This window comes from Pyxicephalus adspersus, chromosome 2 (genome assembly GCF_032062135.1).
Source record: "Pyxicephalus adspersus chromosome 2, UCB_Pads_2.0, whole genome shotgun sequence".
Classification (NCBI taxonomy): Eukaryota; Metazoa; Chordata; class Amphibia; order Anura; family Pyxicephalidae; genus Pyxicephalus; species Pyxicephalus adspersus.
Genome location: NC_092859.1, coordinates 62,213,489 through 62,227,235, shown reverse-complemented (window position 1 = coordinate 62,227,235; position 13,747 = coordinate 62,213,489). Strand labels below are relative to the sequence as shown.

The window sequence follows — 13,747 nt, the reverse complement described above, 5'->3', positions numbered from 1 at the left end:
ATACAATCTAGCATTTTTAGGTCACCATGGCATGTTTCCTTGAAAGTACATATTTTGTAATCTTTGTATAATTGGAGATTATACCTTTCACTTCCCTTCCTATATGCACAACATGACGTATTGGAAGTGGGCACCTTTTCCTTTCACCTTCCTATCTTTTGGAAATGTTTTAAAACAACCATTTCTCAAATAAATATTGTTAAATATATATTATATTTTTTGTAGTCTGTGAAAGTCTGTATGGTATGTTTTTTTGGACTTCCAAGGCTTTGAACAATAGCAAAGGCCTAAACCAAGTCATACATTGCTCATAAATTTTGTCCTAAATCTAGTTTTTTGTGTATTACCTAGTTAGTTTCCCTGTATTTATATCATGTGCACCTAAACCTAAAGTTGTGTAGCAGAATTACTACACAATGATACCACCTACAGAAAAGTAATTGAAAATCTTGCTCTGTCCATCTCTCCCATATTTAGACATCTGTCATTTGGACATTTATTGCCACCAGTCCTATACTGGCACATGACACCAACCAGACAAGTATTGTGAGTAATAAGTTGTCCTTGGCACTCCTAAACAAAAAAAATCAGGGCTGCATGATACATTTGCTGTGATCATGTTAGTGTTGTAACCTCTTTGCCTTTAGGAAATATTTCATGTCATTGCTAACTGTGGAACAGCACAGGCTGTCGGAACAGGCAGGTTGTCATTTTAAAAATGTTGGTGCACAGTACATATCTACATCAAGATATCAAGTGGTATTTTTAATCCTGAATAATGAGTAACTTGTGGTTGTTTTCTTTTTAAGCTTGGAGACAACTGACGAAGATCTTCTAGGGTATGATATGGAAGTGAGAGCTGATGTGAATGACCTTTGTGGAAGTTCAGTAATCGGAGAGTCGACAGTCTTTACAGCTGAAGATCAAGACACTGAAGCTGTAATTAAACATACAAAATGCTCTGACCTTGACTCAATGAGCAGCATGCATCAAGAAGAGCTAGAGCCTAGCCCATTCAGCCAGATGATCGGTATCCGGACCATTAGCTCTAAGGGATATAATGAACACAGCCAATTCAATATATTCACCAAGCAAGAAATAGATGCCAGTTTGCAGGATAAAGATGTAGCTAGAGAGGACTTGACTGGAATCACATCAAAGCTTTCTGCAGAGGAGAGATGTGCAGAACTGGTTAAAGAGATTGTATCTAAAGACAAGTCCCTGGTGGACATTATAAAACCCCTTCCTGTAAGGACATCTGCAATCAGTCTCCTGAAAAGCCTTTTTCAAGTGGATATGACAGTACTGGAAAAATGCAGAAATAAAGGACTGAAGAAAGACGAGTAAGCAGTTTATTGAACATTTGTCAGATCTTAAACATATCTAACACAAACTAATCCTGTTACTTGACCTGAACATTGAAAAGACCAATATTTTTTTTTTAATTATGTGTTTAAAGGTTTTAAAAGTAACCTTTTAAAACCTTAAAAGACATAATTAAAAAAAAAATATTGGCTTTGAACAATAGCAAAGGCCTAAACCAAGTCATAACCAAGTCATAAATTGGTTTAGAAAAAAGAAAAAGAAAAGTACTAAATATTCTTTGAAATAAGAAATGTCGGTGGAACCCTGCTGAAATATAAAAATGTAAAATGAAGCTGTATTCAGTATGGATTTTGGTGTCTGTGAAAGTATAAGAAGGTGAACGTATTTGGATTTCTGCTTTGATACTGTACTAGAAAGCCAGACTTCCGATTATACAATACCAATATTTTTTTTCCTTAATTCCATGTATACAGACACTATTCAATCAGCTATTGTTATTTACTGTCAATAGGTAAATTGTCTTGTGTAAATTGTCATGTGTTTTTTGTTTGTTTGTTTTTTTTTTACTATTAGGGTGAATGTTGAAGGTATGTCTAAATCACATTCAAAGACTACGCTGTTGCTTCAGCGGAAATATAAGGAATGTCTAAATGAAATCACCTCCAAAAAGGTTAGTAATGTTGAATCGGTATTCAATAGATATAAACAAAGTGAAAATTTTTTTTCTTGTTTCCCTTATGTTATCCCCTTTCTTGAAAGCAGTATCTTTACTAAGTCTCTATTAACTTAATAATCACACAGATCCTAAATAACAAGATATTTGTTAACAGAGAAAAGAATTAACAAATCAACAATTATTCCAAATAAGCTAAATAATGATCACATAAACAAAGTAAAATGATATGTTACGAAAAGAGTCCGTCCTCTGTATCCTGCACCTTGGCTGGGTTCCAAGAAGACTGGAGAGAGAAAAGAGAGAGGAGCAATAGGAGAGATTTAAGGCAATTGTCCCTTTTTATATACCTTCAGGACCCCTAGCCACATTCAGCCACACTTGTATGTATATCCACCCCTTACTCAGGTGTCCTCCCACTTCTGGAAATACATTGCTCACAGGTGCCCTCTGTTGTTCCCCAGTAGGTGTCACTGTTGCATTGGTGCATAAATAGTGGGGCCTGTGCTTTAATTATGGCATTGTTCTTTGAACACAGTAGTCTCACTTTCTCTTTATAGTTATGTTTGCATAACCACATCTTCTCAGGAGAAGGTGCTACAGGCACATTCTTAAAGGTATTTGGAAAGAACCTGGGATATATGTTAGGAGGGGTTTTGTATAATACACAATGGGTTTTAGAAATAGGCAACTAGAAATAAAATTCCCAGTTTACCTGGAAGCAATGATTTGATAGGAAATCACTTTTTTAACAATTTTTTATATTTCTCTTTCAGATTGAACTTATGTCAAACATAAATTCACAACTGGAGGTACTTTTTGCCCAAAGAGAATCCCTTCTGTCAGAGATCAGTGACAACACAACTCATGGTACCAATTTGGAGGCTATAGCAAAAGAAGTCTGTAAACCCAATGAATATGAACGCTATTTGATGTTCATTGGGGATTTGGAGAAAGTGGTGAGCCTGCTGTTCTGTCTGACCATAAGGCTAGCTCGGGTTGAAAACGCTTTGAGTAGAACTGATGAAAATACAGATGCTGATGAGATGGTAAGTGAATATTTTCTGCACAAGTGTGTAGATTTATCAGGTTTGTTTCTAGTTCTAATAGTTTATCTGAAACCTTATTCTTCATTAAACATCTTTTATCTAATTGCTAATTTGTACTAGTAATCTGTACTAGTAATTGTAGTAAAACTGGTAATGTACATGAAAAAAAGTAATTATTAAGTATTGGTTTGTATATAGCATTATATATATATATATATATATATATATATATATATATATATTTATTTATATTTTTTTATTGTTTTTATATAGCACGGATATATTATTCAGCGCTGTACAAAGTCTACAGTCATATAACTTGGTGTCTATTAAAAAGGCTCACAGTCCAATGTCCCTGCCTTAGTCCTATGCCACTAACACAGTCTAAAGGCCAATTTTGTGGAAGGATTCAGTTGCCTACTAATATTCTTTTGGCATGTGGGAGGAAACCCATGAAAATGCAGGGAGAACATACAAACATGCAGCGTATTTGCTGAGATTTAAAGACCCTAATATTGCAAAGGCAAGATTACTAACTTTGATTCATCACATTTATAAAATAAATGTGTATTAGTTAAACAACTGCACAGTAGAAAAACAAACACAAAATTCAATAGAAATAATATGTTTACATTTGGCTATTTTTTTTGCAATGTTGCCACAATTTTTGGCTTGAATGGATGTCAGCTATATGTGATATATTATTAATACTCATTATCACTCCATTTTCAATCTCCCCATTTTGTCACCCTCTAAGGTACTTCAAACTTGGGTTACTAACTTGCTCCTTAACATATATATAATCATTCATTATTAAACATATTAACATTATTAACATATATTATAATCATATATATAATCATATATACAATCACTGCCTCTCACTTTCTATAAAGAAATCAATGTATTGAAAACTTACCCCTAAGTTTGCATCAGTACAACTGCATAGCCCTACACACTAAAATGCCTTCTTGTCAAATAATTATCTTTATTTGATGGACCTGTGGAAAATTGCAGCCAAAACATGGCAGGCATGGCTAAAAAAATCCACCATATCCCAGGTTGGGTTGGTTCATCATTTTTTATTGCATGACTATGAATAATACAACCCTAATCTCCTAAAGGTTGTATTTCAGAGTTGCAGTATTCTGCTAAATCATTTTAAATATGTACAGGGAGAATGTAATGTCAAACCACTGTATTTAAACAATTTTTTCATTTTAGAATAGTTTTTTTGTTTTTTCCCCCTAATCTTTATTTTTCCCACAGAAAGGTACTATACTGTCTTAGGGTTATGTATAACTTGGAGAAAATCAAACATTTTATTTAGGTTTTACTATAAATGTTCATTTTATTAGTGTTTATTTCTCATGGTGATACATTCAGGGAGACAAGCTGGTACCTTGTTAAACATCATGGTGTGACAACATCAAAATATTCAATACTAATACGTAGTCCCTAAGGATGATCTCCATACCTTTAGTTAGGACTGGAGGATATTGACCTTCTACTCAAGTTATGAGTGGCATAAAAAAGATGGAGAACAGACAGTATGTTTTATTAGAAAACAGAAAGTATGTTTTATTACAGAAGGGACACCAGTAGTTCCATTTCAATAGCACTTAGAAACTTATTTTTGTATGCCTCCCTTAAGGGTCCAATCCTTGATGACCACTGTTTTTTTGATTATGAAACGGTAGTCTGTTCATCCTGCTGCCTTTTAATTGATCCAGTGCTTGTAGTGGCAGGGAAGGCCTTTTTATGCATTTAGTTGGACCGTGTAAATCCCAGATATGGAGAGTCTGTGGTATAACAAAACAGCACTGTTCCCCTGAAGTGGTAAAAATTAGCTTTGGTCCAAATATAAGTTCAGTAGTGCGCCAACTAAGAATATGAATAGTTGACTAATTAAATAATCGAACTAAATCTGTGAAAAGATTTCTGTAAAAAAGGTGCTCACTCTGAATAACCAACCCTGTTCAAGGGGTGTAAAAAATGATTGATTAATTTGAAGTGAAAAAAGTCCTATTTTTTGAACTAAGCACAGAAACTTTTTGTGGTTGTAATTATTTGATTAACCTCCCTAGCGGTCTAATTCCGTTCAAATTTCTATGCAAAAAGCGGTAAAACTTTTGGCATGGAAATGTTTTTCATTGTAGGCTATATTTAGAGATGAGCGAATCGAAGCTGACAAAGTGGAATTCGGCTTGAATTTCAGGAAAAATTCGGTTCCCAATGAATGCAAATTTCCTTGCGATTCGTGGTAACGAATCACATTTTTTTCTGAAATGGTGGCTATACGTGTGAGGACATGGGGCAAGGAACTCTGGGAAGGCGGGATGACCCATAATGCCATGCATGCAGCCAATCAGCAGCCAGCCAACCCTGTTAAGTCACAGGCCTAAAAATAGCCTCAGCTATCTTGGATTAAGACATTTAGAGACGTCTGCAGGCTCTAGGGAGAGTGATAGCAAAAACCTCATTGTAAGGAAAAAAAAACTAAAAAATCGATTTAAAGTGCAGGGAAAGGATAGGGAGAAATCATTTCACAGCATCTTAGTGCAGGGAGAGACGTCAGAAGGCGCTGGGGCCAGTGCTAGAAAAGCGATTTACAAGTGCAGGGAAAGATTATTTGGGGATCCAAATAGCCATTATACAGCTCTGTCATTCCAGCAGTTTGTTCTTGTTATTGGGGTGCAAGTGCTATGTTGAAAAGCTTTTAGTGGCTTACATCTGTGAAAAAAGAAAAATATTTACACATTTCACTTCTGCAGTTATATGTGGTGAAAGCGTTTAGTGGCCTATTTTAGTACAAAAAGAAAAATATATATGCTGTTCACTGTTGCAGTTATTTGTGGTAAAAGCGTTTAGTGGCCTATTTCAGTACAAAAAGAAAAATATATTTGTTGCTTTTAGGGTTTTTTTTATTTGCTTTTAATTTATTTAGTTCATCTAAAAGTATGTCAGACAGAGAAGTGCCAGGCCATGCACAGAGGAGTGGCAGAGGCCTAAATATTTCTGGCGCAGGCAGAGGTTGCAGCAGAGTAAGGGGTCGTGTCAGCAGGAGTCGCAGCGAGAGGCCTGAGCTCCCGGTGTAATCTAGCGGTTGTGCCTTGACCAGCAACCCAGCAGTTCTTGATTGGTTAACTCGGTCATCCACCTTATCCCAACTGACATCAGACACCCCCAGCCAACGGTCGTTGGGTTCGTTAGACACAACCCTTAGTTGGCATGGCCCGGGAGCAGGCCCTGTGCCCTCACCTGTCCTCAACCTGCCTCTGTCCTTTGCTGTTCCCTCAGCCACAGAAGTGTTGTATGCTGTGGGCTCAGCTCCACTATACAGCGAGGACGAGCTAGTAGAGGACAGTCAGCAGCTACTGCCCAGCCAAGATCTGGAGAAGACATCCGCTGCTTCCTCCGCTAGGTGGGCAAGTAGTGATGAGGAGAGTGACGTGGGAGGTGGTGTTGCGAGCAGTCAGGCTCCTGACCCAGAGACCGTTGAGGAGGACATCAGTGATGTGCAGACACTACTCGATGATGAAGCCGATCGCACTTGGGAGCCAGGTGAAGAAGAGGCTTTATCATCATCAGGAGAAGAGGGTGGCAGCTTACCCGTGAGGCAGCAGCTGAGCCAGCAAGGTGGTAGCATGGCTGGGAGTCAGCAGGGTGGCAGCAGTGGGAGGTCGGGAGCCAAACGTGCCCGGGGTAGACCACCTGCTTTGCAGCAGCCTACCTGCCTGGGAAGTAGTGGTGCAGGGGTTCACGGAGGCAGCGGCGGTAGCAGTCAGTGCGGAGTGTTGGGGGGAAAATCACCTACTTGACGGTGTGGCAGTTTTTTGTTAAGCCGCCGGAGGAGGTTAACATGGCTATATGGAGAATATGTGGCTAGAAGGTGAAGCGTGGCCAGAATGCCAATGTTGGCACCACGGCCCTGCGTCAACATATGCAGCGTCACCATAAAGCCTGGGAAAACGGTGGCTCTGATGTGGTGGTCCAGCCTGCCACAGCAACTGATGCATCTCCAAGTGGATACATCGGGTTTCAGGCAGTCAAGGCTCCACCACCTCAGCTGAAGGGAGCTGTATGTCATTTCCATCTTCTGCTGGTCCAGATGCTCCTGCTCCGCCTCCTACTCCTCGTCAGCCATTCCGTCAGCAATCGATCACCAAAGCGATTGCCAAGAGACAACAGTATGCGTGCACTCATCCAACGGCACAGAAGCTGAATGTGCTCCTGTCCAAGTTGCTGGTGCTGCAGTCCCTCCCTTTCCAAGTGGTGGACTCTGCACCTTTCAGAGAACTGATAGCTTGTGCCGAGCCGAGGTGGAGAGTCCCAAGCTGTCATTTCTTCGCGAAAAAGGCAGTACCAGCCCTGCACAAATATGTAGAACAGAAGGTGGGCCAGTCCTTGAGCCTGTCGATGTCTGCCAAAGTGCACGGCAGCGCCGACGTGTGAAGCTGTACTTACGATCAGGAACAATACATGTCCTTTACGGCCCACTGGGTGAATGTGGTTCCTGCACAGCCACACCAGCAACTTAAATTGGCCAGGTGACACCGCTTCTGCCTCCACGTTCTCACGCCGCTGGCCCTGCGACAACATCCGCCTCTGCCTCCTCATCCTCCACCGTGTCCTCAGCCTCCACTGCAGGGACAATTCACAGTGCCCATCCAGCATACCACATGTGCAGGGCACGGCGGTGTCACACTGTTCTGCACCTGATTTGCCTGGGCGAACGGAGTCACACGGGAGGAACTGCTCCATGTGATTCATCAAGAAATCGAACCCTGGCTTTCTCCGCGACAACTTAAAATCTGAACCATGGTGACCGACAACAGGAAGAACATGGTGTTGGCACTGCGTCAAGGAAGGCTGAGTCATGCGCCCTGCATGGCACATGTGTTTAATCTGGTTGTCAAGCGGTTCCTGAAGTCTTCCACCCATCTGAAAGACATCTAAAAAAAGGCCAGTAAACTTTGCATGCAATTGAGCCACTCGTACACCGCAAAGCACACCCTCCTTGAGCTGCAGCGGCAGAACGGCATCCCCCAACATAAGCTGATATGCGACGTTTCCACCCGTTGGAATTCAACCCTCCATATGTTGGACCGACTATACAAACAGAGAAAGGCCATCAATGAATTCTTGGTGATCCAAGCGGATAGGAGTACTCCCATGTGTAACTTTGATGTCAGCCAGTGGCAGCTTATGTGTGACACCTGCCGTTTGCTAAGGCCCTTTGAGGAGGCCACGTTATTTGTCAGTCGCCAGGACTATGGGATGAACAACGTCATTCCACTGCTTCATGTCCTGGAACAGATGCTGGTAAATCTGGCTGGTCAGGGGACTGGAGACGTAGCGCCTAGATCTCACAGCCACATGAGCCCTGTGGGGGCTGACCTGGAGGAGGAGGAGGACATTGGAACACAGGCAATGTATAGGGAAATGGGTGGTTTTTCTACTCAGGTGACAGGAGAGGAGCAGGAGCAAGAGGGAGATGAGGAAGACGAGGACCCAGACACACCGTGGCAGTATGCAGTGGAGATGGAGGCAGAGAGTTCCTCCGAGTCACTTGCATAAATGGCCTGCTGCATGCTCACTTGCTTGCTTAGTGACAGCCGAATTGTCACCATTCAGCAGAGGGATGACTTCTGGCTCTCCACCTTGTTGGACCCTCGCTACCGGTCCAAAATGGGGGCCTTTTTTACACCCACTGAGAGGGAGGACAAACTGAACTACTACAGGGACATCCTATGAAGTCAGTTGGCCGGTGCCTATCTGTGCCATTGTCCATCCTCTCGCAGGTCTGACCGGGAGGGGCCCTCTGCACTCAGGTTCCACTGCCATGGCTGCTGGGGAGGGGTGTGGTGGCAGGAGCAGTACCAGCTCAATCAGCAGCAGCCTCAGCAGAGTCTAGAGTCACCGATGAGCAGCTTTCTTCACCCGCATAGTGAAGAAACTACTCACCAGCAGCTAGACATAGAGCAGAACCTGAACCAGCAGGTGGTGGCATACTTGAAGTGCACCCTGAAAGCCGTCATTGAAGATTCGCTGTACTACTGGGTAGCCAAACTGGATTTGTGGCCGCAACTGGCCGAGTTTGCCCTGGAAAAGCTGTCCTACCCGGTCAGTAGTGTGGCATCAGAACGGGTGTTTAGTGTGGCGGGGGCCATAGTTACCCCAAGAAGAACTCACTTGTCCACAAATGTGGAGAGACTGACATTGTCAAGATGAATCAGGCGTGGATCTGCCAGGATTTCCACCCACCAATGCCTGATGCATCTGATCCATGCCGCCTCACCCAAACCTTGACAAAAGAGACCAGTTTCTTCTGGCTACCTGCCTCAGCTACTACTCTGATGCTGCCACCTGCCTGATGCCACACATCAGATGCCAAGTGCTCCTTCTTTCACCCACCTTCGTCACCAGGTACTGGTATTGCCACCCACCGCCCCACTTGTCACCTTGCCACTCTGTGGTGTCCTGATGCTGCTGCTATCTCCACACTGTCACCTTGCCACTTCGTGGTCTCCTCATGCTGCTGCTGCCATCTCCACCCTATGTCACCTTGCCACTCTGTGGCCTCCTCCTGATGCTGCCGCCACCTCCACGCTCTGTCATTGTGCCACTCCGTAGCCTCCTGATGCTGTCGCCAACTCCAGACCCTGTCATTGTGCCACTCTGTGGCCTCCTCCTGATGCTGCTGCCGCCACCTCCAGGCTCTGTCATTGTGACACTTTGTGGCCTGCTGATGCTGTCGCCACCTCCAGACTATGTTATTGTGCCACTCTGTAGCCTCCTGATGCTGTCGCCAACTTCACACTCTGTCATTGTGCCACTCTGTGGCCTACTCATGCTGTCGCCACCTCCAGACTCTGTCGCCAACTCCAGACTCTGTCATTGTGCCACTCTGTGGCCTCCTGATGCTGCTGCCATCTCCGCACTGTCATTGTGCCACTCTGTAGCCGCCTGATGCTGCCTCCACACTATGTCATTGTGCCACTCTGTGGCCTCCTGATGCTGTCGCCACCTCCAGACTCTGTCATTGTGCCACTCTGTGGCCTCCTGATGCTGCTGCCATCTCCACACTGTCGATGTGCCACTCTGTAGCCTCCTGATGCTGCCTCTACACTATGTCATTGTGCCACTCTGTGGCCTCCACCTGATGCTGCTGCTGCCGCCACCTCCAGGCTCTGTCATTGTGCCACTCTGTGGCCTCCTGATGCTGCTGCCACCTCCACACTGTCATTGTGCCATTCTGTGGCCTCCTGATGCTGCCGCCACCTCCAGACTCTGTCATTGGGCCACTCTGTGGTCTCCTCATGCTGCTTCAACCTCACCACTATGTCATTGTGCCACTCTGTGGACTTCTGAAGCTGTTCTCCCACCCTCCCCACTCCATGACTGGGCCACTATTTTGCCTTTTTGGCCTGGATGACATCACTATTTATTTGACCCTTCTTCTGATCTGTCAGAAGGAAGGAAAAAAGTGACACACAACGGATCTTGTCTGTGTAGTCGCTGTAAGGCCTGTATGGTCGTTAGAATTGGCTTATGATTTGGTAGCCAAAAGCAAGAGTGGGTACAAAACACAGAAGACATGCAAATATTCCATTCACGTGTCATCTCTGTTTTGGATCCACTCCTGCTTTTGAACAGAATCCGTTTTTTGTGGGTTATTGTTCTGTCAGATCAGAGGAAGGGCAAAATAATCAGTGACTTGAACACAAACTTACTGCTGACACCCTCCCCACTCTGTCGGGGGGCTCTATTTGTACAGGTTCTGTAGACATCTATGTGGAATCAGCTGACGAGGGTGTAAAAGGAGTGCGCTTCTTCTTGACGCTAACATGGACCTGTAAGGCTGAGTTCATACTTGAGTTATTTGGTCAGTTTTGGTCCCGTGACTGCCCAAATAAGTGAAGTGTGCAGTGATTCTAATGGCGACGCCTGTCATCTGCATGTCATACTGACTCACAGTATTATTTCACTACCAGAGCAGACTCCTTATGCGTGTTACTGCAAGGCACAGTTTTCTACACCACTATCAAGGCTCTCTTCAGCCCGGAAATAGCTGTTTTTAACGTGATTCGCCGCGAATAAATTCAGATCGATACAATTTTTTTCAAAAAATTCGGCATCCAATACTAAATGATTTGATTTTCCCGCCGATCCTCCCGTCCGCACCAACGTCACCGGGAAACCCCAGAGATCGTCTCTCTCCTCGATCTCCAGCTGCGAAGTGCAAAGGACGTCTCCACAGGACCTGCCGAGACCAGCAGGAGAACGGGATGACAATAAAACGGTAAGGTGTTTTTTTTTTTTTTTTTTTTAATTAAAAGCGACCCTGAGTGTGACTCAGGATTACCACTATTTGCAGGTAAAATCCACCCCAAGTTACACATGGGATTACTACTTGGGGGGTTAAAGCAAGAGTAAACTGAAAAAAAAAAAACTCGCTCACCTATACCTTCGCTGATCCATCATTCCCTTTGGAGGTTCCCTTGATTTGGTCCCACATTGTTCAGGTAGCCTCCTTCTTCCCCTTTCTTCCTACATCACCTGATTCAGGTGGTGACGTAGATGGGGGATAAAAAGAGTGCCTTTCACTGCGCATGTGTGAGATTGGCTTTTTTTTATATTACCCCAAAGAGAGGGCCTTTTTTTTTATTTAATATCCCCTTCTCAAGGAAAGTTAATTTTTAAATTTTTAAAAAGGTCTGCTTTAAGTGTAAACTATTTAAAAAAATTGAAACTGCAAACAATAAGCAATACCACACAAATGTACAAAAAGATATTTGATGATTCTGAGAAGTGTTCAAAGTCTGCCCTATGCCCCGCACATGTAATGTGTCTTATTCTGATTTGATTTTCTTTTGCATGTCAATTTATTACATAGAAAGTGGAAAGTGTTGGCTGTCCAATATTTTGCACTGTACATGTCTGATCTAATTGTGTTTTTTACTTTTTTAGCAATCACTAAGGGAACGGCACAGTCTCCTATCTAGACAGAGAGAAGACGCCAAAGATTTAAAACACAACCTGGACCGCAGAGAACAAGTGGTCACAGGAATATTGGCCAAATATTTAAATAAGGCTCAGCTTGAGGACCACAAACACTATGTAAGATTAAAGACTTCCTTTTTGATTGAGCAGAAAGACCTGGAAGAAAAAATTAAATTTTATGAGGAACAGTTGGAAAGTATACACAACAGTATTCCTTCTTAATTAACAAGTAGAATGCAAGGTCACATTCTTGCTGGCTTTCTATGCCATGACAGCAGGCCCTTCGGGCTCTGATAATATGTTTTTCATTGATTACGCTGCTGCCAAGTTGTAATAGGATTATTACTGAAAGTGTTAGTGACAGTGTTAATCAGGCTCAAAATAAACTTGTTGCCATTAGAGGTTTGAGAGTTACATAACTTAAAAAAGTGTGCCTTTTTTGGATAAATTATCAAAGTTTTGTTTTGATTATTGTTGTTATAAGTGATAGCGTCCATGTCTTTTGGTTTTCTGGCTGACACAATTATTTCATTAAATATGTATAATTCTAAATGCATCCTTTTTTTTTTTTTCTTTTGACTTTGGGGGCATTGGTACAAAATAAAAAAGAGAGGGAACTCAAAAAAAAATCTTTGCCCCATTCAGATTTTCCCCAGTGTCTATACCAATAAAAGAAAAGGGGTTGTGTTAATGGGTTATTGTTAACCCTCATCTGATATTGTATATGGTACGTCTGCCATTGTAGATGAATTTATTGCACCAATTTTAATCTCCTCATAGATTTATCTGTTCACTATCCCTTTGTTCCAGCTAAGTGCACATATATGATATTTATTGCCCTGCCAACCCCTCCCCTACCCAGGTTCAACTGATATCCCAAATTTCTTGTTACTCTGATCAGTCCATCCATAATCAGAACCCAAAGCACTTCTATTTAAACTATAGGCAAGGTCACGTTGGGACCCTGGTCACGTGCCTAAATCTCAAGTGCCCAAATTATAAGTGCAATGGGAATTAATCCAGGGAATTAACACAGGAATTGGAACAGATTTGGACATATATTTATACTCTGCAACTATCTCCTGCCTTTGGACTGATTTATCCACCTGGACTCTAACACATTCTCTGCTACTGCTGCTACCATTCTATACTGGTATTTCATCAAACCATCTCTTTGACTGAATCATCATCCTGCACCCCTGGAACAAGTTTACAAGCCTCACTTGAACCCATATTATTGGACTGCTTTTCTTGGACTTCTGTTTGCCACATTGTTTATTGTACGCATATGGTTCCCAATTATCTGTAAAATGTATTATTCATCCTGCTTTCTCTTTGTTGGCACTACTCCCTGCACTCCCCAGTCTGATAACTCATTGTCTCTCTGCTCTTTCACTCTCCTTATTTCTCTGTCTGTGCTCCTGCACTTTTTTACTTCACTGATACTCTCTGGTGACATCTCACCCAACCCTGGTCCCCCCCACAGCCTCACCCTTCCGTATACTCTCCCTTTCCACTAGTAAATACCCCTCGGCTTTTAAACATGCCATAATTCTCCCTATCCTAAAGAAACCGTCACTGGACCCCTCCCTACCCTCCAACTACCGCCCTATCTTCCTTCTCCCATATATCTCCAAACTTCTTGAATGCCTTGTCTACAAAAGACTCACCCATTACCTGAGCACCAACTCTC

At 42.7% G+C, this 13,747-nt stretch overlaps 1 protein-coding gene across 6 annotated transcripts in view; it reads left to right on the top strand.

Moving 5' to 3' along the window:
• Nucleotides 1–12,610, top strand: part of SHROOM1 (shroom family member 1) — a 137,886-nt gene extending 125,276 nt beyond the window's left edge. For all 6 annotated transcript variants that reach the window (XM_072400871.1, XM_072400874.1, XM_072400873.1 and 3 more), the window contains 4 exons: nucleotides 810–1,343; nucleotides 1,900–1,996; nucleotides 2,776–3,048; nucleotides 12,022–12,610. In XM_072400871.1, coding sequence (XP_072256972.1) covers nucleotides 810–1,343; nucleotides 1,900–1,996; nucleotides 2,776–3,048; nucleotides 12,022–12,276 — 1,159 coding nt within the window. In that variant the 3' untranslated portion in view covers nucleotides 12,277–12,610. The remainder of the gene's footprint in view (nucleotides 1–809; nucleotides 1,344–1,899; nucleotides 1,997–2,775; nucleotides 3,049–12,021) is intronic.
• Nucleotides 12,611–13,747: the final 1,137 nt, after the last annotated feature.